The 25023-nt window shown below is 41.9% G+C and overlaps 2 protein-coding genes across 2 annotated transcripts in view; one reads left to right on the top strand and one right to left on the bottom strand.

Moving 5' to 3' along the window:
* APPL1 (adaptor protein, phosphotyrosine interacting with PH domain and leucine zipper 1) overlaps positions 1-12588 on the top strand; it is a 40044-nt gene extending 27456 nt beyond the window's left edge. The window contains exons 19-22 of the mRNA XM_028719105.2: positions 51-197; positions 334-384; positions 2042-2131; positions 3274-12588. Of these exons, the coding sequence (XP_028574938.2) occupies positions 51-197; positions 334-384; positions 2042-2131; positions 3274-3423 (438 nt within the window). The 3' untranslated portion in view covers positions 3424-12588. The remainder of the gene's footprint in view (positions 1-50; positions 198-333; positions 385-2041; positions 2132-3273) is intronic.
* Positions 12589-12996: 408 nt separating this feature from the next.
* ASB14 (ankyrin repeat and SOCS box containing 14) lies at positions 12997-24958 on the bottom strand. Its single transcript, XM_077924941.1, has 10 exons — positions 23844-24958; positions 21596-21650; position 21042; positions 20832-20963; positions 20582-20740; positions 19159-19404; positions 17952-18123; positions 15995-16538; positions 15389-15542; positions 12997-13175 (listed from the first exon to the last, which is right to left on the bottom strand). The coding sequence occupies exons 1-10, from the start codon at positions 23963-23965 to the stop codon at positions 12997-12999; spliced, it is 1764 nt and encodes a 587-aa protein (XP_077781067.1). The 5' UTR covers positions 23966-24958.
* Between the last annotated feature and the right edge of the window lie 65 nt (positions 24959-25023).

Raw genomic sequence — 25023 nt, forward strand, 5'->3', positions numbered from 1 at the left:
TATCTGGTATTCAGTGAGCTTTAAAGTTCTGTCATTTTTTTTCTTGACAGTTTCCATTGCCAAATGTAGTTCTGTATGCCACACACCAGGAAAACAAACGCCTTTTTGGATTTGTGCTTCGGACTTCAGCAGGGAGAGCAGACAGTAGACCAACGTCAGTCTGCTATATATTTGAATCAAATAATGAAGGGGAAAAGGTATTTATCATGCTCCAGCTAAAGTTCTCCAATATGCTGAACTATTCCACACTTGCAGCAATGTGATTTAATTATATATTTAAAGATGGTCACAGTTGATCATGTTTACTGTGTTCCTTTCCCCCCTCCCATTTAGATTTGCGACTCTGTGGGACTTGCAAAACAGATTGCCTTTCATGCTGAATTGGTAAGACTTTCATTTGATGTAAAATATGTATGCATTCTGTTGGCACTGCGGAATTAATGAGCTGAAAGGAACCTGAAGGCCATCAGGTCAATAACACAATATATTTTGCCTATTAACCATTTCTAACATGTTCTGTTAACCAGTTGTTTCTTAAATGTACTATGACCAGTGCTATGGGCCTGCATTTCTTCCAGTGTTTTTTCCCCCTGCAGAAACATTTCTGTTTCGTAAGTTCTTTATTAACAGTGAATGGATGCCAATTGGAAATATATTAAGCAAGCTTGGCAGTTTGAAAGTTTTTTAGTTTTGTTTACTAAATACAAGTAAAATAAAGATGCTGAAGTAGATCACTCCTTAGGCCATCAGAAACTTTTCTGATGCAAGCTGCAAATTATTCTATGATTTCTTTTTTAATTCCAATTTTAACTTTTTGGGAACATCCATATCACTGACTTTTACAGAGATACCTGTAAGCAAACACTTTAGTAAAGTAATCCAGATCTGCATTGCACTTGGCATGAGTTGCTAGCTATCAGGAGTTGGAGAAGAAAAACCGTATTAACTTCAAAGCAAAATTAGAAGTGTCCTTTGTGACTCCTCATTTAACCACCCTGAGCTAGAGAACAGGAATGTATTTACAGCAGGGGTGGCCAGCTCCCAAGAGACTGCAATCTACTTACAGAATTAAAAACTGGCACTGATCTACCCCCATTTTGGGGGGTTTCAGGTCAAAGTTGTTGACTTTGTTTTTAGGGAGGGGAAAGCCACGATTTTTAGGGGTACAGGGCAAGGTTGTTGAGCTTTATTTAGGGAGGAAGAAAGCCTCGTTTTTATGGCTTTTGGGAGAAAAAGAGGAACAGCCACTCACCAGCAGATCTGGGGAAACAAACAGCCTCACTGAGTAAACTCCGTCTTCGTTCTGCAGATCGTGCAACAATGGAGGGCGGGGTGAGGGGGCGGAGCCGAGTTCTTTTTTTACCAATGCTAAGGAAAGGGACCCAGCCATCAACCGCGATCTACCAAAACCTCCCAGGGATCTAACAGTAGATCGCGATCAACCTGTTGGACATCTCTGATTTAAGGGAACAGAGTTCCTTAAGCCTTTAAAGGCCATTGTCTCAAATTAAGGACTAGACATGCTGCCTGAAACCACTTTTCCAGGTTTTTTGGCTTTACAAATCCCTACCCACTGCCCAGCCATATCTTTTGAGGACATGCTTCATGACTATCTGTTGCTAAAGTATTATTAACTCATGGCATGTGGTCACTGTGAAATCATGCTGAGTTTTCGTTTAAAAAAGCAACAAAAAACTTGCAGCATTGCAAAGTAGGCAGGAAATTCCTTTTCAAACTAGTATTTGGTAGTGTTGCCAACAGTGTCCAGTCTAGAAATTATCTGGTCTGGTAGTTTATTGCTTTTCTGCTGTAATCTGATGGTGCAGAAGAATCATGCAGAATCATGCAGGCAGTTCCTCTATTTTGAAGGGCAGCAGCAGATATTTATTAAAAATATTTGCTACGTACATCAGTTCTCTGAAGTGAAACTTTCCATGGACCATATTATATAACATACTAATGCAATTTTTCATCAAGTATTTATGATGTAGTAAATTACTTTAACAATTATTAATGTGCTGTGCCTTTTTTAATTTTCCAGGATCGCAGAACATCAGAAAAGCAGAAAGAAATGGATAGAGTGAAAGAGAAACAACAAAAAGAACTCAGTAAACAGAAACAAATAGAAAAGGTATGTTGTTTGCCAAAATTTTACCTGGAAAAGAACTTGTATGCAAGAAAACAGATTTGTTCTAATGACTAAACTACAATGCAAATTTAGCTTTAGAATTTGCATGAGCTTGGGCCTTTTCTGTAGAACATCTGCATTGAGAAGCATTGAAAACTAGTTACTGGAGAAAAGGCAAGCAGCGGGGGAGGCTGGTTGTCTTCATGCCCTGGAGTCTTCTAAGAATTGTCCAGTTTTATAACTTGTGGTTTGGTGGCCATAGTAAAATTCCTGCTAGTCTTTTATGGTTGAAAATCATTGCACTATTCGTATGCCTATTATATATAAGAACATTAAGAATAGCCCTAGACCAGAGGCCTATCCTATCCCACAGTGTCTGGCCAGATACCTCTGGGAAGCTGACAAACTAGACATGATGGCAATAGCCCTCTTCATTGTTTCCCTGCAGCTGGTATTCAGAGACATGGTGAGAAATTTGTCACACCCTTCTGATTTTGGCTTGCCAGACAGAACATTCCGCACTCTCCTCCCCCGATAAAGTTTCCTAGTAGTTCTCCTGACTCTCCGGAGTGGATTTGAGGGAGGCAGGGAAAGCTCTTGAGGGAACCCTCGCAGTGGCTTCTGCTAACACTTAAGATTCCTTGAATCTGGGCCATGGTGTCACTGATCCTGGAGGTAGTATGCAGCCATCATGACTAGCAGCCATTGATAGCCTTATATTCCATAAATTTGACCAATCTCCTTTTAAAGTAATCCAAGTTGGTGGCTACTGCATATCACGTGGTAGCAAATTCCATAGCTTTAGCTGTGCATTGTGTAAAGAAGCGCTTCCTGAATCTTTCACTATTCAGCTCTATTCCGGATTCTAATATAATCACTTTCACAGTGCCATGCATAATTTTATAAAACCGTATTGTATCTTCCCTTACTTCCCTTGTTCACCTTTTTTCTAAAACAAAAATCTTACATTGTTGTAAACTTCCTTTGTAGGCTACCCTTTCTGCACCTTTTCCAGCTCTGTAATACCTTTTGGGGGATGTGGTGATCAAAATCTACACTGGTATTCCAAGTGTTTCAACAGCATAAATCTGTATAAATGCAATTACAATGGAAAGTCCCATTTAAAACTGTATGCTTTCTTTCAGGATTTGGAAGAGCAAAGCCGGCTAATAGCTGCTTCTAGTAGATCCAACCAGAGCTCTGGGGAGGGACAGTTTGTAGTCCTTAGCAGTAGTCAGTCGGAAGACAGTGATTTGGGAGAAGATGGAAAGAAGAAACGAGAATCTGAAGCATGAAGTGACTCTGGTGCGCAAGTCTTCGGACCTGTTGTCTGACATGGAAAGTCGGAGAAACAAAGGTGGTGGGTTTGCTTTATTAGATGAAACTCCATTGTGCTTTGATTTTTCTTAAACAGCCAGCTTAATGTGAATATGGACTTTCTTCCATATCATAAGGTACCATGGTGAAACTTAGCAGAAGTATACATGGCTATATATGGATCTTTTTTTCTTCTTCACTTGCCTTGCTGTGCAGATAATTTCATGAGGAAAAATTGGTATAAGGTAAGCATAATGGACAAAAGCTTTTGTCTTCACTTTCAACCTGCATTGGATAGCCATTTGGTGTGTTGTGGCAAAAACAGAGTCCTTTGACTCTTTAAAGACTTAACAAATTTAATATTATGAAGTGGAGTGTAGTCTGAGAAGGGCTCTGCTATAATAAATTTGTTAGTCCTTATTTTTTCAAAGTTCATTTTGATTCCCAAAGATTACTGAGAACAGAAACAGAGTGCTTGCTTGTAGTTTAAACATGTCTGAAAATGAATTGCCAGCAGAGAAAAGTTCAGGAAAACTGGTAATGCTGCAATGCTATTTTTACTTGAGAATGTACTTGGTGGTACTGCCCTTGGCTATTCTGCATTATACTTCAGAGCACTTTGGTGTGGAGGGTGTCAGAGACATTAAAGCACATATTAGAAGTTAGGCTGCAATCGCAGTATGTGTTTTGGTAACGTACGAATACGTTTTGTAACAAATGAGAAGAACAATTTGTATGGAGACATTGCCAACTATTATTTCAGATAAAACTGATTCTGTGATCCATGCCCATATTTGCACAATTTCTCTAAATACCATTTAGCAAGACTTACTGAACAATTCCACATACAGCATAAGTGCATTTACAGTAAACCTGCTGAATTACTGAGGAAAATTATGCTGACCCTCTTCTTGATCATTTTTAATTGCAAGTGCATGACAAGTTTAGTTATATCAAACGTGCATTGGTCTTTTCCTCCAGCAAAGTAATACTATTAATACAAAACAGTGCATCTGTTTTTACAATAGTCAGATCCTTTAGTTTTTGCAAAAAGAACAATTGGTCTTACCTGAAGAGCAGACTTGATAGGTTGCTGATGACTTGAATGAGTTGGGTATTATCTTATCGTGTGACGGAGGCAGGGGGGCAAAGAACCCTGGGAGGCAGGTGCGGTCATTCCTCAGTTTTATAGGATTCGCCGAACTCTCAACAGGCATTGAACTGACAGTAGGAATGAAAAGTCTCTACATATGTCTGCCTCTCTCCTGGCTCAATATGTAAACTTTAAATAAACATATGTTGAAAACAATGCAGCAACTAACCAAATTATCAATATCACTGCAGTCTATTCCAGGGAGAGGTCCCATTCATGTCATCAGTAGCCTATCAAATCTACTCTTCAGATAAGACCAATTGTTCTGTTTGATTCAGTTGCTGATGCCATGAATGGGATGAACGTATCTCAGCTTTCCTAATTAGGGCGGGTCCCAACTGCAGTTACAGTGACTAAAGCACCTGTTGAAGGACTGCGTGCCCAAAGATAGCGTCAGCCAAAGCAGACAGGTCCATTTTGTAATGCCTGGTGAATATACTTGGTGAGGACCAAGTAGCTGCTTTACAGATCTTTAATAAAGGAGCATTAACTATAAACACAGCTGAAGTTGCTGCTGATCTAGTGCAGGGGTCAGCAAACTTTTTCAGCAGGGGGCCGGTCCACTGTCCCTCAGACCTTGTGGGGTGCCGAACTATATTTTTTGGGGGGGAAAGAACAAACACCAGGCAGGCCCCACAAATAACCCAGAGATGCATCTTCGATAAAAGGACACATCTACTCATGTAAAACACACTTATTCCCGGACTGTCTGCGGGCCAGATTTAGAAGCCCCTGGGCCTTAGTTTGCCTACCCATGATCTAGTGGAATGAGCCAATATGTGCAATGGCTGAGGCAACTTGAGTGACTTGCACGCTAGAGGTGTGCAAGCCCTGCTCCCCCTTTCATGGGTGGAAGGAGCAACCTTTATACCCATAGTTGAAAGGGTATGAACAAGGAGTCAGTGATTCTAATGTCCTTTCAATAGACACCTCCAGTGTAGGGCAAACATCAAAGTTGTGCCACGTTTTCTCTCTCAGATGTTTTGGATCTGGACAAAAGATAGGTAGCAACAACCAACTCTTGCTGGACATGAAAGTGGGAAAGGACCTTCCGTAAAAAGGAAGGATCTGTTAGAACCCCTTTGTCTTTGTGAAAGATGCACAGATATTTAGCTACCAATAATACAGACAACTCAGACACTCGACATGCAGACATAATGGCCACGGGGAAGAGAACCTTAAAGGATAGATGCTTTACAGATATCTTGCACAAAGTTTCAAACGGTGGTTTCTGCAGTGTTGCCAGCACCATATGCAAACTCCAGGAAGGAAAATAATGTGCTACTAATGGATTTTGCAGAAATGCCCCCCTCAAAAAGCGTTTAACTAATGAGTTTTGCAAATTTGTGAAATGGGGGCACGACCTGTAGTGCACAAAACTGAAACTTGCCTTTTTAGAGCATTTGGTTTCAAACCATTCTGTAGCCCATGCATTGAAAGTGTAACATAGTTCACATAGAGCTTCAGTTCCGGAAATGTCCAGAACTGGAACTCTTATGTGGACACAGCTTCACTGTAGAAACACCAAGTTGATAAATTGGTCCAGGTTCCACACAGTGGAAGGTCTGCAGGAGGCCAAAATGGTGAAGATGACAGCTGTATCCAACCCTTGATGTTTCAGACGGCTGCATTCAAATGTCATGCACTCAAACATAGCCACTGTGGATTTGGATGGAACAAGGGTCCTTGCTGCAGTAGGTAGGACAACACCAGAAGATGGCAAGGAGGTGAGATGGCTAGCTCTTGGAGCTCCAACTTCCAAGGCCTGCAGGGCCAGAAAGGGGCCACCAGGATGATCTCTTTCTATTCTGATCTTTTGGAGAACACGTTGCAGAATTGACTGTGGGGGAAAGGTATATAGGAGACATTTTGGTCAAGGTACCATCAAGGCATCCCATGCTTCCGCTTGACTGTCTTTGAACCTGGAAAAATAACATGAAACTTTATTGCAAACAGATCCACTTGACATGGACCTAGATACTCCTGAATCAGGTGGAAGACTTGCCTGTTGAGCATCCACTCCCCCAGATCGAGAAGGGAGCGAATCAGCCAATCTGCCTGTAAAGTGCTGTCTCCCGCAAGACTAAGGGTCGTCCCCGTCCCCCCCAGTTGAAGAGGAGCAATGATCCTTTTTGCAGAGAAATCAATTGTGTCCCACCCTGCCTGCAAATGTGTGATTTTGTGGTGGAATTGTCTGTGTGCAGCAGCACATGGTTGATGTGCAAAATGAAACATCGCCACCCTGGAAGCTCTTAGCTCCAACCAATTTATGGAGTGCTTCTGATTTTGTGGTGACCAGCATTTCTGTACAAAGTGACCTTGATAATGAGCTCCCAAACCATGAAAACTGGCATCTGTGGTGATCACAGTTCTCCGGATCGCAAATAGGAGTTCCGTTCTGTAGATTGGATTCTGCCGTCCACCATCTCATTGGCAGCCTGACCAGCGGAGGTAACTTGAGCACATTGCAATGCTTGTGAGTGATTGTCCATTGATGAGGAAGCAGAAACCATTGTAGGTGATGGGCCTGATCTCAGAAGCTGACATACAGAGGCTCAGAATTATCGATAGATGCTTGATATCAATTTCCTTGGTAGATTTCAGCAGAGATGCTGCTGCTCTGATCTTGTTGGTGCACTCTGGAGACAGAGCCACCAAACCTTTGACTGTGTCCAGCTTGGCTTCCAGGTGGATAAGCTGCTGTGATGGCTCAAGGCAGCTCTTCTCCTTCTTTATCAGGAAACCATGGGATTGAAGGGCCAACATCATCGCTTGGAGATGCTCCCTGAGCTCCTTGCAGGGTTGTCAAGACATTTCCAGAGCCGATTCCCTTGATGTTTTCTACACGCCACACTCTCCAGTTCACACTGGCTGTTGATACAATGCACATAATCAAGGCAAAGATACCAGTCAGAAATGCACATAACTAGAGGCAAGAAACTAAGGACACCCATCTCACCACCAGAGATCCTTCTCTCGCCCGCAGGTGGGGTTTGGCGAGGAGGTGTCCCAGGTAGACAATGGCAGGCATCGGTCTTCATGCAGATACAGTTCTGTGCAGGGGTTTTGTCAACAAGTTCTTCCAGAGTGTGGTGATGTTTTCAGGGGCTGTTTACTTTCCCTCCCTCCCCGTTTCACCCTCACCTGAGGAGATCTTGGCCATTCTCTTGACAGTGACCTCAGTTCTTAGGCCTGATTTCTGTTTTCCTTCATTCCTCCTTCTGGTCTGGTTCAGATTGATATGGTCCATGTAATGAACACCAATCTGTTGATCATAAACAGTTTCCCATCCTAAAGGGAGTTCATCACCAACACAGTCAGCAAATGTCAATGGCTTTGTAATCCACATCATCTGTCAGTGTCTTGATGTGCAAGTGAAACTTCGGCTTTTTAGTGCTGCTGCCTCCGCCCGCCTCCCAGCTGGGCTTGTTTCCGTCACCATGGAGCAGCTTGCGTCCTCCTTGGCCCTTCCCTCGAGGGCCCCCTCCCAGCTCCCTGGCCGGCGCTTGGCCGCTCCTGAGGTGCACACTGCTGAGTGGGAAGGAGCCCCTCGCTAAATGCTCTCCTGCCTCTGTCACATGACGAGATAATACCCAACCCATTCATGGCATCGGCAACCAACTCAAATTGTGAGTAGATAACATAAAGAAATTCATTTCAACCTGTTGATTCACCACTTTCTCATGTGGTCTGCCTTTTATCTAAATCACTTCTTAAAAGAAATCAACAAAATATATTTAGTAACTTTTTAGAAACAAGGTGAGAGAAGAAACCAATGTTCTTCTCAAGCATTGCAAAATCTACGCATCACTTCTTTCAACCCCGGCAGGTTTTCAGTTACTAAGAACACCTAACTTTGGGGAAAAGAAAACCCAAAGGAGAATTTAGGTCTTCTGTAGCAAAAGAAAGTGCAGCAGCCAATATTCAGGACCTTTCAGAATACGCCAGACCTTTTCCACCCTTCTCCAGAGAGCTGGGGGGGGGGGGGGATTCATTTTGGCCTTTATAACACTTCATTGTAATGTGTGGTAAGAAGCTTTTTCATACACATTGGGGGTGTTTCTGTTCTAAGCTATCTGAAGGAGAGGGATATCACTCCAGTAAATCGAATGGACTGCAGGAGCCCATTGAGCAGTAGTGCCATCTTCTTCTGTCTCCCTTAGAATAAGATTGAGGGAATGTCACCCATATAGTTCATAGTTCTCTTCATTGTAAGGTAGACTAATTTTAATTAAGTTTTCATATTTTTGGGCAGCTCAGCTGGCAAATCTATATTAAATTATACCACTTTTTTGATCCTTTAGAGCCATATTTAACAGTGCTCTCAGAAAATATAAAATTTGATATAACCAGTTTACTTCATCTGACAGATGAGTTGCATTGTTCTCATGTTTCAAGCTAACCTCTAGCAGTTGTCACCTGCAATTTGGATATGTATATGTGTGTGTATACATGTATGTTAAATCACTGTATTATAATGTGTATAATACCAAATTTTCTCATTTATATAACCAGTTATTTTTTATCTTCCTGTTAAATATTGATCTCAAAGGGCTTAATGCTCTTTGTGGAACTGAAACCTGTCAATTGTTCCCATATATAATCTGTATGTTCGAAACATTAAGGGAGAGTACGTTTATACCTGCGTAATAGTGGAATTCCCATTGTCAAAGTCTAGACATCTAACCATGAATTTGCAAGTATCTGGTTTATGTGGTGTGTACATGTCCCACAACTTGCTAGAAAAGGGGCCACTGGTCTAACCTGAAAGGTTTTTCTCTTGGGTAATCATCCCTCAAGTGAGAAAGGCAGGAAATGCATCAAATTCAAGAAAGTAGGTTGCTCTGCTCACTCTGTCCTAGCCAGCCTCTTTCACGATATGACCAGGACACAAAGATGCATGAAAATAGAAATACAGTGGTACCTTGGTTTTCTAACATAATTCAAGTTCCAAAAAGTTCGAAAACTGAAAGTGGAAGCCTCAAAACGCAACCCTCAATATGGAAAACTCAAAACAGAAGCTGCGTTTCCTGTTCAAGTTCCAAGGTACGTTCGAAAACCGAGGCATTTACTTCTGGGTTTTTGGCATTTGAATTCCGAAATGTTTGACTTCAAAGGCATTGAGAACTGAGGTACCACTGTAACACAATCTGCATTGCTACCATATCTGCTTCCCCATCACAGTTATATATCAAACAGAAATAAACATAAAATTTGAAGAACATGTTAAAAAGTAGAAATTGTAAAACAAATTACAAGTTACAGATAACAATACATTAAAAGAAAATTCATTTGAAGATAATGCTGACTGACAGCTGCCCTTACCCTAACATATAATCTGAGGCCTTCATGGACTATCATCAAGGAGACATGTTTCAGGCGAGATCAACAGTGCCACCTTCTTGAATGATAGTCCAGCAAGTGGGATGCACAAAAGCAGGCAATATTAAGGTGGGGAAAGCATGCTGTCTATGTCTTCAAGACATATCACGTGCCTCCTAAGACATAAGTAACAATTTTATAATGCTTTGTGATTGCATTTGGTAAAGATCAACCCATCAGTCAGGTCTCAAAATAGATTCATTTGTAGGGAAGGCTGCTGTGGTTGTCTTAAATTTACTTAAATGAACCATAATGTTTCTTGGTACAGGTAACTTTAATGCTTCATAGGATGAAATAAATGCTGTTATAAGCCAACATGCTATGATAGCGGATGGTACCTTTTAACCAAAGGTTATAGGATGAAAAGACACAAAAGAGGCTTTGTCTAAAGTTTATCATTCTGTTGATGTGAGGAGGGCATTAAAAGGGTACATTATCGCCTTTCTCACACCAAGGGAATGGACAAGATCAGGGCAAAAAGTTGACAGTGTTTACCATGGAAGCTAGTGTTAACCTTTGGCACAGAATAAGGAACAACTCTTTATATCACACTGTCCTTATGAAAAAGCACAGATATCTTGCTAAAGAAAGAGCACTTAGCTCTGAATCCAATGTGATTGCAACTAAGAACACTACCTGGAAGGACAGGAGCAGGAGAGGCATAGACTTCAGTGACTCAATAGGATGATGCTGTAAGACCAAAAGAATTTTCTGAAGGTTCCACAATGGGTTCCACATTGAGATGTCATTTAGACTTAAACGTTGCTGCTCAAGCACCCTGCTGTCTGTCTCAACCGCCCTGGTTCTTCTTGTAATACTGGGTCCTATAACAGTACATCTGGCTGAGGTGGCAAGGCCCAAGAGTGTGACACCAATAAATGAAGCACTCCTGAGAATCACACATGTCCAGGCCAAGAATCGGTTGTGCCTTTTCTTCCTGGAGCTTCCAGAGTGCAAGCAGTGAGGAATATTTGGGGAGAACGGAAGCATGCATAAGATCCTTCAGCCATGGAACTGGGAGCATATCCAATGGTTCTGCTTCTAGAGATGGATAGTGGGGGGAAAAACAACACATTACTGACTATTGTATTTTATTTTTACAATTTTTGAGAAACAAATGGAGACTAAGAGCCCAATTGGCTAGACAAAAGGCAGGAACTGGACTGGCCAGGAGAAAGAGCACAGAAACCTAGTTGCTTGAATTTTTACGCATTTCTTGCCTTTGGATGCTAGCTGGCATGAAAAAAAATCTGGTCACTGTGCAAATTCATTCTATTTATTGCATTAGTTTTACTATTGGATACGATCGCTGTATCTAAAACTGGCAATTTGGTCAGTATGGTCATGGTGCATAACTCACCAGTGCCACACTTCAAATTGTATGTTAAAAATGAGGTTTCCTACCCAGAACATGTTCATATTGGAAGATTCTAGTGTGTAAGGTAATGTCATGAAGCAAACTTACCCTTTTATTTTTGAAATAAAGAGTGATACAGTTCCAACCCCCCCCCATTGTCAGATTAGGTCTTTGAGTAAGCTACCACATTTCAAGTGGGAATTTTGAGTAAAAAAGCATAGGATTGGGCTGTCAAGGAGCAGAACAGCTAAACTCCACAGTGAGCACAATTGCTTTATTATATCTTTTATACTTCAGTTTTGTAAACTAGAATGATCAATGTTTCAAAGCCAAAATTGAAGAAAGGAAGATTATTAAATGTTTGTGAGAAGTGAGCTTCCTAAGATGTGCTTTTCTGTCTTACCCAGAAATATAGCAAAACGAAAAATATTTTTGCATGTCCCTCTCTTCCCTAACATGCTGTAATTGAAATGCATTCCTTTTAATTGTTTGCATGTGAATCTGAGGTTAAAAAAAAATCAGATCAGCATTCTCACTTGTGTTCTCTGCCAAAAAAAAAAAAAAAAGCACTAACACCCAAGTTTGGTGAAGATTAATTTTTTAATTACTATTTCTGGACATCTCTTTTTTTAAAGATCCTCATGTGAGTACTCCTCGCTCTGCAAAATTGAATTTGCAACCAGTAGACTAAGATCATGTGCTGTGAGCGGGTAGAAAGAATAAAGCAGCACACAACTGAAGGAACAATGATCTATAGTGAGGTTTATATGCAAGCAAAGCAGCTTGTATAATTATTATGGGTGACTTTTATAATGTAGTGGATGGTCAAATTCTTACAGTAATGTAATGGTTTGGTCCTGTTCTAGTGATTGTGATTTTTTGCAATGTTTTAAGAATCTAATACAGTTTCCCTGAATACTTGTTAATAATATCCAGTGATTGTCAAGATGGTATTGTCAACTGCAGACTGAAATCTAGATACTAATAAACCTGTCTGGGAAGGACCTTGGCAAAGTCCAGTCAATTTTAGAGGATGGTTTTCTGTAATGATTATGTAAAATATATTTTGTTTGCAATTGCTCCCTAAAAGGTCATCACCATCATCATGTTATGCCAAAAAAATTAAAAAGATCCTGAAATTTTGTCAAATGTATTTTAAGTCTGTCAGTCATTCAGGAATCTTATTCATATATTTAATATAGTCAGAGATCATTTATTATACTTAATAAAAAAAGTTAACAGCTGGAATAATGTCTTTATTTATTTCCAATAGAACAACAAACATGCACTTATTGTTTGTAAGAGCTTATATATAATTTTTATTTTATTTTATTTTAGTGTGGTTAAGATTGGAGAAACTGAAACCATGTCCCTCCTGATGTGACTGGGGTTTTATTAATCCATCTGCTTTATATGTAATTTGCAGTCCCTATGGATCAGTCCCTATACCTAGGGATGTTTGACATCCAGAGATGTAAAAGGGGAAGAAATTGCAGTACTTTGCATTACTTAAACTTTGTTCTTTGTGGTCTCTGTGCTGCCACACACTTGGGCTAAATCAACTCTTTCACAAACAGAAGGACTCCAATAGCTACAACTTAAACATGCACAGAATTACGTATAGGACTCCCTTCAAATACGACTCTATATATACCTGCATTAGTAAATTCCTTTCAGGTTTCCTTGTCCATAGAGATCATATTCCTTATAGAGAATGTAGTCTTTCAAACGGTTTGGTAATCGCAGAAATGTAAGGAAGACAGGGCAGCGTAGACGCAAGCGTCCTAAGCACTTGCGGATTTTCAGACGACAAAGATGTTGCAGAGAACGGGTGTTTGCTGGAGGAGGAGAGAACATGCATTCATTGTTAGGCCTGCTTTTGAAACTTCTTGATCTGGTGGGAGTGGGTATCCAGGATTAAATCACAGGACAGCCAATGATATCTATAAGCATGACCTTGCATAAATCACTGTCTTTCCTATTTTAAAAAAAGGAGTGACTTATTTGCTTCCCAGAGTTGTGAACAACATCTGATGAGATAAATGGCTCTCAAGATAGGAAGAACTGTAATACTCTCAAGTTGCAAACCTATGCCTACTTACCGAGGAGTAAGGGCCATTGAATACAGTGTGAATTACACATGAGTAACCAGATTGTTCTGCATGGATAGAAGAAAGCTCTCAGGCTGAACTGAGAAGTAATGGGAAACACTTCAAAGTGTGATATAAAAAAGGCTAATACTTTTATTACATCAAACTTTTTTTTTGTCTTGTGTAGCCTCTGTCCTAGTGTAACCTTTGCAAATTGTGAGCTGTGACAACTGGTCCAGTGCCTTGATCAATCAAGGCAGAAAAGCAGATGTCAGCTCAGCATCCTATTGTGGATTGACTCTTGCAAGTACACAGTGTGCTGAGTAGGATATAAATCATGCACTCAGCATTTGAATACACACCTTACTGTATCACTCATGCAGGGCATTAGTGATCCATTGGCAGTGTGCTGGGGATATTTTGGATTTGCTGAGTCCCAAGCCCCCTTGTTCCCCCACCATCCCCCTAGATAGGCCAAAAAAGTGTGCCAACCTGGGAACTTGCAAAGTTATTTTCCTTCTCAGTGGAAGGATTCCACCCCCACCCATTTAAAGCCAAATAGGCAAGACGGAAAACAGAAAATCACTCCATATCCTCTCTTTTAGTCCTGGCAGGCACAAAGGGGCTTAGAAATGATGCACCTGTAAGATTTTTCTGCTCTGCTCAGTAAGTTGGAGAGGTTGTTGGTCCACAATGTCGAAATTTGCACATAATGATAAGCTAAGCCATGGCTTTTCTTCGGCGATCAGCTGATTGCCGAAGAATTGATGGTTTTGAATTATGGTGCTGGAGGAGACTCTTGAGAGTCCCATGGACTGCAAGAAGATCAAACATATCCATTCTTAAGGAAATCAGCCCTGAGCGCTCACTGGAAGGACAGATTGTGAAGCTGAGGCTCCAATACTTTGGCCACCTCATGAGAAGAGAAAACTCCGTGGAAAAGACCCTGATGTTGGGAAAGATGGAGGGCACAAGGAGAAGGGGACGACAGAGGACAAGATGGTTGGATAGTGTTCTCGAAGCTACCAGCATGAGTTTGACCAAACTGTGGGAGGCAGTGGAAGACAGAAGTGCCTGGCGTGCTCTGGTCCATGGGGTCACGAAGAGTCGGACACGACTAAACGACTAAACAACAACAAGCCATGGCTTAACATGAACTTGGTGGCTGCTGAAAAGAAGATCACAACACTTTCGATCCTCCCTAGTCCTCTTAGCTTAATGTAGTGCAGCAGCTAAGCAAAGGTTTGGCTTAATGTGACATGAATGCAAGATTGTGGTTAAGCTCTTTCCTCCTTAACCACGATCTGTAGCCAAGGTTTGCTCCCGGCTTACCTTGACATGTGCACCATGCTGACAAGTCATCTTCTATCCAGAAGTCTGGATAACACAAGTGTACATGTCTGTATCTCCTTACACTACAGTGAAGGGTTTATTATAGGCAGTCTAGGTGACTTCATAGAGACATGGGTGATGTCAGTATGACCCACAACAATTACACTGAGTATTGTGGCTTTGAGTCACATTTATCAAAACTAAAGCTAGTGGATCTTTGTACCCATATCCAGCAATTTCTTTAATGATATTTTAAGCTTCTAAGGGTGGTGGTGAATGAAATACAAACGTTGCACTGCTACATCCCTACCCAACCTTGCCATTACATGTAGTCCTCCCATTGGCTCCAACCACTGCCTGCCACATCCCTTTGGAGGCTGCTGACTTCAGAGCACTGACATTGGTTGGACCAAGGTTACTGCAGAAAGGGAGGCTCCAGTGTTGGAGCTCCTATGCCTTGAATGTTGGAAGAATAGGTCTGATCTAGGGATTCTGGGAGGTCCTTGCAGGGACCACAAGTTTGCATCCTCAAATGTGATGCAACTAGTAATTGGAGAGCTACAACATGCTCTGTCCCTCATATTTGAATATTGCATTTCTTGAGATGCTTAAATGAATTTGACACTTACTCAAAATTTCGTGGATTTCTGGCCAGAGTTTCTGTTCTTGAAGTACAACTTGAAGCTTAGAGCAGATCTTGACATGATCAACATAATCTAGCATCACACGCACCACTTTCCCAGACAGGTGCTTTAACCACGCTACTGTTATCACCTCACAGAACTGAGAGAGAAAAGAGCATTTGAGACCAGTTCATTCAGCATTTTGCATTATTAAAGTGCCCCAGAGGACTCAACCCGTGAAGCCCTAGGCCAAAAGAGCAGCAAAGCAAACCAGCCATACAGCAAATTCAGTTCAGAAAAAAAAAAACACCATTTGCAAACAGGATAACCAAGTACTAGCCATTTACTCTAAGGAGTGCTATCTTAAGGGTAGCATTTGATTTTGCAGTCCCATATATCAGGCTCCCTATTTGCCTTGAAATGCTAATACACAGGGTGCTTATTTCTTCCACTGTGACAATATCCAGTTGTTTTTTTAAAAAACTTCCCACTCATATGCAGACTCACAGTTCTGGAGCCCAGCTGGGGGGAAATAGCCTGATGGGTGTTGTAGGGGCAAATCAGAAGATGGTGCAAATGTAAGCAGTCCTCCCTCCAATCAGAAGCACTCACCATTGTGTCTTTGATAACAGTTGAGGTCCACCCTTCAAATATGTACTGGGAATGCACACTGGCTCCATGAGGACAATCGAAGCAGCGGTGAACATTGTACCCATAATTCAGCAACATCCTTAACATTACTTCATCTTTCAACGTGTACTGCAGAGCTGATGGGAAATGCGTTGTATTAACCCTACAGAAATAGTTCACATTGGCCCCATGGCGAAGCAGGATACCAATGAGCTCGTAGTTGCCCATTCTCAAGGCCAGCTGGAGACAGTTAACTGGGTCTTGGTTTGGTAGGGCTCCAGCATCCAGGAGCAATTGAACGGAGTCAATATCCCCATTAGAGACAGCAAAATACAAGGCTGACCTCCTCTCGTCGTCATAGCCTTTGCGAATTCTCTGGTGCAACATAAAATTGGCATCAAATCCAGATTTGAGAAGGAACTCAAGGCACTGAGGGTGTCCACCTGCAGCTGCAGAGTGAACTGGACTGATCCCACTCTCCTTGATGGCAGCACTGTCCGTCACTGGAACCAAGATCTGTACAACTCTAGGGAGCAAAACAAATCAAATCAAAATATTCTTCAAGATAGCTCCAGCTTGATGAAGTTTTGACAATGGCGACAATAGGTCATTTGTCGCTCCTCACTCAGGCAAAAGAGGAGAGGTTGTAGCTGCATGTGTTGGGAGTTTGTTCCTACAACTTCTGCATTTTTCAAAAGATGTAACATGGTGCCATAGGCACATGGGCAGACAAAGATCCCAAGAGGAAAAAGAAAATGCATAAATATATCCAAAATAAAACTGCAAATTGAGGAAATATATGAAAAAGAGGGTGGGGAGGAAGGTTGGTTTAGTTTGTAGCTAAAAGGAAAGGAGAAAGGTACAAATGTTGCTGTGGTATTGGTGGTAAGAAAATAAATGAGTGGGAAGTTGCTGATCTTGTCTGCTCAGGAATGCACTTCAGTTGAATTGGTGGACCTTTGCACCCAAAACATTTACTGAGCTAGCCCTCAAAGCTTCTGTACAAGGGTTATGTGCAAGTGTAGAACCTGTATGGAGAACTGCACAGAGACACTACCTCCCCACGGACTATCTCACCAGAGCAGTGCATGCTCTGGTTATCTCCCGCTTGCATTACTGCAATGTACTCTACGTGGGGCTACCTTTGAAGGTGCCTTGGAAACTACAACTAATCCAGAATGCTGCAGCTAGACTGGTGACTGGGAGTGGCTGCGGGGACCATATAACACTGGTCCTAAAGTATCTTCACTGGCTCCCAGTACATTTTCGAGCCCAAATCAAAGTGTTGGTGCTGACCTTTAAAGCCCTAAACGGCTTTGGCCCAGTATACCTGAAGGAGTGTCTCCACCCCCATTGCTCAGCCCGGACACATAGGTCCAGCTCCAAGGGCCTTCTGCTGGTTCCCTCACTGCAAGAAGAGAAGTTACAAGGGAACCAGGCAGATGGCCTTCTCAGTAGTGGCACTCTCCCTGTGGAATGTTCTCCCTTCAGAACTACATAACTTTTAGAAGACATCTGAAGGCAGCCCTGAATCAGGAAGTTTTTAATGTTTGACATATTACTATATATGCTGTAAGCTGCCAAGAGTGGCTGGGGAAACCCAGCCAGATGGGCAGGGTATAAATAATAAAATTATTAATTATTATTATTATTGTTGTTGTTGTTGTTGTTGTTGTTGTTGTTGTTGTTGTTGTTGTTTTCATCATTATCACCATCATTTCAGATTTTGATCAGGTTGTTTACATCCAACTTGCAGACGAGTATATGATAAATTATTGCCCTGCTCATCTCCCACAAATAGTTATGTCACAAGGCAGCTTTTGGGAGAGAGCCGACCCGTAAGGCAGTGTTGACATGCTCCGGGCATATGACTAACTCCACTAACCCCGCCCACCCACCTCCATCCCAATTGTATAACCTGTTGGCTTGCATAACTCACAAGAGGTGTCCTCTATAAGCAGCTCTGTGAATGGGCAGGTGACCTGAATGCTTTGGTACATTAGCATCAGCTCCATACTCTAGTAGAAGAGAGACACAATCGGGATTTCCTCCTCCAGCAGCTTCAAATAATATGGATGCACAATCAGATGCCTGGGAAAGAACATTGGCACCTAAGGGAGGAAGAGCAACAAAGATTTAGTGCAATAGTAATTAGCATCCTCATTATAGCAGCCCAGACTGCTATAATGTGAATTCTACTTCTTTCAGAAAGAGTTGTGCTGGAATACGTTGGGGGTTTTTGCAACAACTTTGAGATATGGGATCAGTATTACACTGCAACAGGACCAGTCCTGAATAAAGGGCTCTTGTAGGCAAAAGTGGCGTAACAAACCAGCAGGTCTCTTTTTGCACATCCACACACATACATCAAATTGCTACTACAGTCTCAGTTCCCATTCTGCTTCCTGATGCCTCTAAAACCTTATTCATCCTTTCTGTGTCCTTTATGCCTTACATCTGTGTTCTGAAAGTATGATGGAGCTAAATAATCAACTTGCCACTAGTATCCCCAAACTAGAAACCTCCTCCTTCAATGCAAATGCAACCACACCCAGAATGGGCCGTCTACAAAATTCCCACACTCAGGAGCCACAGTGGCCTTTGAACTTTCAATCATGTCCTGAATATATACACTGAGTTTCATTCCTATGTTTCAATGCTCACTGTAATGTAATATCTACCTTATGTTTTACGTCTCTTGGCTCCTTTTTTGTAGTAGCTGAATTGGTATCCATGAACACAAAACATAAATGTGTGTTGGAGATGCTTGCCAGATATACCAACTGAGAATGCTGAATGAGCACATTTAAGCAAAGGTGTTTCTTACTTTGCTCACCCAGCAAAGTTTTGCAAAATTCTCAGTGTATACACCTCTCCATCAGCATTGGCTCCTTCAGATTTGCTATCAACAGATCATTATGGGTTGGCTGCTGTGAATGAGCATTCAAAGACCAAGAGAGAAAACATATATGTATATGCCTGGACAAAAATGTCTCTCATCCACTCCATACAGAGTATTTTAAATTTTGTACCTGTGTTCCCTTAGTTAGAACAGCATTCTATCACAGGACTGCTCTGGCAATTACCAGAAAAACTAGCCTTAGGTGCACCACTGAACTTCCAAGTAATTGTATGAAAGTCCTCACCTTTACGCAATAGAATTTCCAGAATTTCTGTATGCCCATTCTGCGCTGCCAGTGCTAGAGGGGTGAGTCCATACGCACTCCGTGGATCCGGATCTGCTTTAGACCAAAGCAAAAGCTCCACCATGTTTTTGAAGCCTAGCCTGGCCGCCTCATGTAAAGCTGTCCTCTTGTTGACACACTGGAGATTGACATCGGCACCAAATTGTATCAGCAAGGAGACAATTTCGTACGAATTGTGTTTAATTGCTGTAAAATATTAAGAAAGAGCAGCATTTTACACGGTTAATGAAAAAGACATCAAATCCAAAAGCTTCCCTCTCTTGTGAAACCAAGACGGGAAAAACCATTGCTTGGCTGCCTTGTGCTATTTATATGCAGCAATAAAGGTCACGTAGCACTGCAAGGGGCTAAACTTAGAATCAGACTTTGTGTTCAGTCCCAAATTTAGCAAAATGCAACTAATATTGACAGTCTTGTGCTACTTTTGCAGGGTTTTTCGGAGATTGAAGAAACTCATCCCGAACTCCTTCCGATTCATGGTGGGCCTCTCTTTGAATGGGGTGCAACCAAAGAGGGAAGCAGCAGGCGTCGCTTGATCTTAGCTGATCAAGGTATGGGGAGAAGCACATGATTTACAGTGGTACCTCGGGTTAAGTACTTAATTCATTCTGGAGGTCCGTTCTTAACCTGAAACTGTTCTTAACCTGAAGCACCACTTTAGCTAATGGGGCCTCCTGCTGCCACTGCGCCGCCAGAGCACGATTTCTGTTCTCATCCTGAAGCAAAGTTCTTAACCTGAAGCACTATTTCTGGGTTAGCGGAGTCTGTAACCTGAAGCGTATGTAACCTGAGGTACCACTGTATTTGTAAAAGGTCCCAGGTTCAATCCCAGGCACCTCCAGGTGGGTCTGATAAAAGTTCCTTCCTTAAATCCTGGTTTCAGGGTTTCAGGAAACTCAGTGTTGACAATTCTGTGTGGGCCAATGGCAGCTTCCTATCCAAAGCACGCCCTTTCATAAAGGTAGAGAGGGCTTCTGGGCAACTTAAAATGGTGTATGGCTGGGTCTCCATGGCACAGAGCTTTGCAGCACACCTAGATGCCCTGCAAACAAAAGGGGAAATAAGAAAGGGCAAGGTGATCTGAGTGCTGTCCCTCAGTCACAAACCTCAACCCTGCCACCGCTGTCTAGAGCTTGGACTCCTCCCCTAGTCCCAGCACAGCTCAGAGAGGGGAAAAGGTAAGACAAGGCAATGGAATGAAATGAGTCAAATTCAGGTCTGCTATTTGACCAGCACTGAAACAGACAATTGTCCCCCGAGTCTTTCTCAAAATGAGAAAAAGTTTTGATACACTCACATTATTTAAAAACACACAAAAAGCATCCAAAAAAAGCACTACACAAAACTGTGCAATTTGATTTACCAATAATTAAAGCAGAATCTCCTTCTTCATTCTTCACATCAGGATTAAAACCATTGATGAGGAGAAATTTGACGTTTTTCTCAAGACATTTGTCCACTGCTACAAACAGAGGTGTTTCCCCTTTCAGGTTTGTCAGTTGCCACACCACGGGGTGTGAAGCTGAAAGATAACCAGGAGAGACACATGGCTTTGGCACCAAGTGAGCATACAAAACTGACTTCAGAACAAAGCTGGGGGGAGATCCTTCTACCTTTCAGAGTTATTTCTAGAATATTCTTGTTGGGTTGTGCTGCAGCTTCATTTAAAGGAAGGCACCCTTGCTGGTCTGCTTCCCGAAAAGCAGAGCCACACCTCATTAACTTAAGCAAAGCCTCTTCTTCACCTGTTAAGGGTAAAAGAGGTCACAATAATGCACCCTTCATGCTTTTTAAGTCCAAATATATTTATGAGCATTGTTAACCCTAATGAACTCTAATTAAAATGGTGAAGGGGGAAGTTTCACACATCAAGTGCTTTTTTGGGGGGGTATGCAGAGGTACATTTTGTGAATCTAACGGGAGAAGAAACTATTTTTTAAAAAAAGTTTCTTCTCTAGCACGGTGAATCGTCAGTTCCATTGAATACCATGGTGAATCGTCAGTTCCGTTACTACCCGCGATGGCGGCCTCATTTCCTGTCACGGTGTTTCCTGAGTCTCAGACGGAAGCGAGCATTTAATGTGTGAAGCAGGAGTTGGAATCTAGTGCGGTGATTGGCCAGTTTCATTGTATTTACTGTATTTTTCCTGATTTGAACTATAAAATGGTGATTTTCTTGAATCAAAATAAGAGTACCCCTAGACTTTTTTTTTTTGAAAAAAAGCACTGCACACATCCATGTGCATCACTTGATGGTTCATTATCAGTTAATGAATCCAGTTCTTTAAAAGTCTGTGCAAGATAAAGGAAATAAAGTACTCCTCTTTGTGTCGGAATCCCACTTAATTCCCCAAAGAAGTCAAATCAGATACTTAACTGTCCGAATGGCAGTGATGATCTTCCTGTGATCTGTACTTGTAGCAAAACTAAAGCTGAAAGACAACCAAAAATAATAATTAAAATCAGCCAAAACTATTCATTTCTCCCTCTTGTTGCACAGCCTCCTAGCATTGCTCCTTCAGGATATTTCTCCCCCAAACATGAAAAGAAACAAGAGACAATGCTCACTTGTTATCACTCCAAATAGACATTGAATATGTTTGTTTTTTACCCTCTAGGCGTTTGGATCTGGCTCAGTTTCTTCTTGTCTTTTTTGTTGAATCATCCCCCCTAATACCATGCTTGGATGGTCAGTTATCAGTTCAGAAATAAAACAAGAGCACTAAAAATAAAGTAATGATATCTGCACATTTAGGGGACTTATTTAGCCACACAGAAGTATATCTGCTTGCAAATTAAAAGAAAAATCAAAGTGCAAATATTTGATCCCCTAAAGCTCAACAATGGCCTATGGGCAGTGCTTTCTAAGAGCTACTGAATGCTGCAGGCAGCTTCACCAAAGCATGTTAAGACTCAAGCAGCCTTTGCCAATCTGGAGAAGAGAGAAGATTGTTCAATCTGGCAAGCGGCAATGTTTGTGCAGACAGAACATTCATAATAGTGTGACATTTCATTTCACTCATGGTTCTCTGTAGGTCTCCCATTCAGATATCTTAAAGCATGGGGAGGCAGTGGCGTAGCATGGGGGGTGCAGGGGGGGCTGGCTGCACCGGGCGCAACATCTGGGGGGCGCTCGCTCGCACTCGCAGCTCTCTGCCCCTACATGGCTCACTCACTCTCTCTCACTGCAAATTACTTGCCTTGCCCCGGGTGCTGACAACCCACGCTACGCCACTGTGGGTAGGCAAACTAAGGTCCTTGGGCTGGATCAGGCCCAACTACCTTCTGGATCCGGTCCGCGGACGGTCTGGAAATCGCTGCGTGGATCACCAGCATGCGCGTGCGTTCTATCCCTCTCCCTCACACGGCAGCGCTGGCGGCACCTCCTCCCTCCCTCCTCCTGGCTTCTCCCTGCCCTGCCTAGAGGAGGAAGGGGGCTGGGCTTTGTTGGTGCCAGTAGCAGCAGCGCTCGAGCGGCTGCCATTTTAAGCAACCCCTCTCCAGAGCCTTTTTGCACGCCGCTCATTGTCCCTCTGTTGCTGCCGCCAGCCCCTGCCGCTCACAAGACAAAGGGAAGCAGCCACCGGGGCTCTTGGTGCTCTTGCATCATTCCTCCCCCCCAAAAAAAAATATAGTCCGGCCCCCCACAAGGTCTGAGGGACAGTGGACCGGCCCCCTGCTGAAAAAGTTTGCTGACCCCTGTCTTAAAGAGCTGCAGCAGCATAGATCATCCGGGGGGCTTAATTCTCCCACTGAAATAAATGGGATTTAAAAGCCCTTTGCTGTCTGTGTCACCAGAATTCTGACAGGAGGTTCGGAACAGTGTGGGAAAGGCTGCCATTTCAAAGACACACAATGGTACCTTTGATAGCAGCATTCAGTAGTGGACATACTTCGGGAGAATATAGGATTCATCATTAATGTGACTGCCAGCCTTAAAATTCTCTCTCTCTCTCTCTCTCCTTCTCTGGTGGTATCCCATAGCCTTAGACACCTTGCAGCTGAAGCTATGAGGGTCTGTATGTGATTGTTTCTAAATGTTTTAAATACTTTAAAAAAAATGTTTTGTTTTACTACCTTGTTGTTTGCCACCCTAGGCAACTTTGAGAGGAAAGTCAGGAGAAACTTAATTAACTGATTTTGATGATAACGATGCTGTATGGAGACAGCTTGCCTCTCTTTCCAGTGCAACAGGTGAACAAGACTTCTGAATCTTATGAGGAAAGGAACTGTAAAAGTGTGGCTAATGAATGTACAATGCTTCACTTTGGCTGAATCATTACTAAAATGACTATGTTCTTCTCTAGCCGTAACATAAAGCATGATAACCACTCACTCTCAAACAAATACATAAAATGGAGAAAAACCCATGTACATAACACTATTATGCAAAATCACTGAATGTCACCATAACAACACTATTGAAAGAGTTTATAGCCTCCAGCAAGGGTGTAGTCAAGATTTTTGTTAGGGGGGCAAAACCTCAGATTTGTATTGATTTTGATGAATTTAGGGGGAGCATCTTCCCCCTGCCTCCCCTTGGCTACACCAGTGCTGGCATCCAGTGCTATGTTTTGAAGCCGCACATTCAAAAGTTTCAACAATATCTAGAAGGACATACATACCTGTCATTTCTTGCTGTAGCCTCTTTCTCACTCTTCTGAATGTCCTGCAAACTTTGCTGAATGACATACTGAGTTGGAATGTCATCATCAACATCATCATATATATCTGTAGTATTGTACATGCTAAAACCACATATCTTGGGAAACAAGTAGGATCAAATAGCTGTTCTATGCTGCAAAGACGATTTCTAATTCTTTTATTTCTTCTGCACTTCCAGAAGCATTAGTAGCTATATATGTGGAAATAAATATATAGAATTAGAAACAAATAGAGCTGAAACAGAAGCAGAGATGTCTTAACTTAAAAGTCTCAATTGATCTCTTTTTAAAAAAAGCAACAACTTGATTTCCTGCCCACTGTCAGATTTTTCCCATGGTAGGAAAAAAGGGATCACATCAGATACGATGCTTAGAAATCTATTCTTGACCTTTACTATTGCTTTGCTCAATACTTGTTTAACTATTGGGGAACATACAGCTGTTGTGTTCTTGCCCCACCTCAAAAAGGTCATTGTAGAGTTGGAAAATGTTCAGAAAACGGCAATCAAAATGATCAGGAGCCTGGAGCAACTCCCCTACGAGGAAAGGTTGCACAATTTGGGACTTAATAGTTTAGAGAAGAGGTGACATGATAGCAGCTTACAAAATTGTGCATAGCATGGAGAAAGTGGATAGAGAAAAGTTTTTCTTCCTCTCTCACATTAGATGTTGGGGACATCTTTGCAATTTCTTCAAGTACTCTGGAAGGCATGTAGGACACAAAGTGGATTGCACCTATTAACAACAACCCCCCCCCCCCAAAAAAAATTCCAGAGTAAAACTGCTCAGAATTTAACTTCATAAATAAAGTATAACAACATATAGCTTCAGAGATTTTCCTTATTGACAGAGAAGTATTTACATCTGTTATACAGATCTGGTTACTTTATGAAAGCACTAATATCTGCCATGCATATTGCAAATATGGTGAAATGTTATTCTCTATTACTGTTCAGGCAACACTCCCTATGGTAAGATGGTTCTGGTTTCTACTATTCATGGATACCAAATAGATATTTGAAAAAGTATTACAAACATTTTGAAACTAAGCAGGTGGCTAGAGGCAGTTTGAAACAGAAAATATTTATCTACTAAGCTACCAAACATTTTACCATCAATAATTTTGGCTTAAAGCAAAGCA

Source organism: Podarcis muralis, chromosome 2 (genome assembly GCF_964188315.1).
Source record: "Podarcis muralis chromosome 2, rPodMur119.hap1.1, whole genome shotgun sequence".
Classification (NCBI taxonomy): Eukaryota; Metazoa; Chordata; class Lepidosauria; order Squamata; family Lacertidae; genus Podarcis; species Podarcis muralis.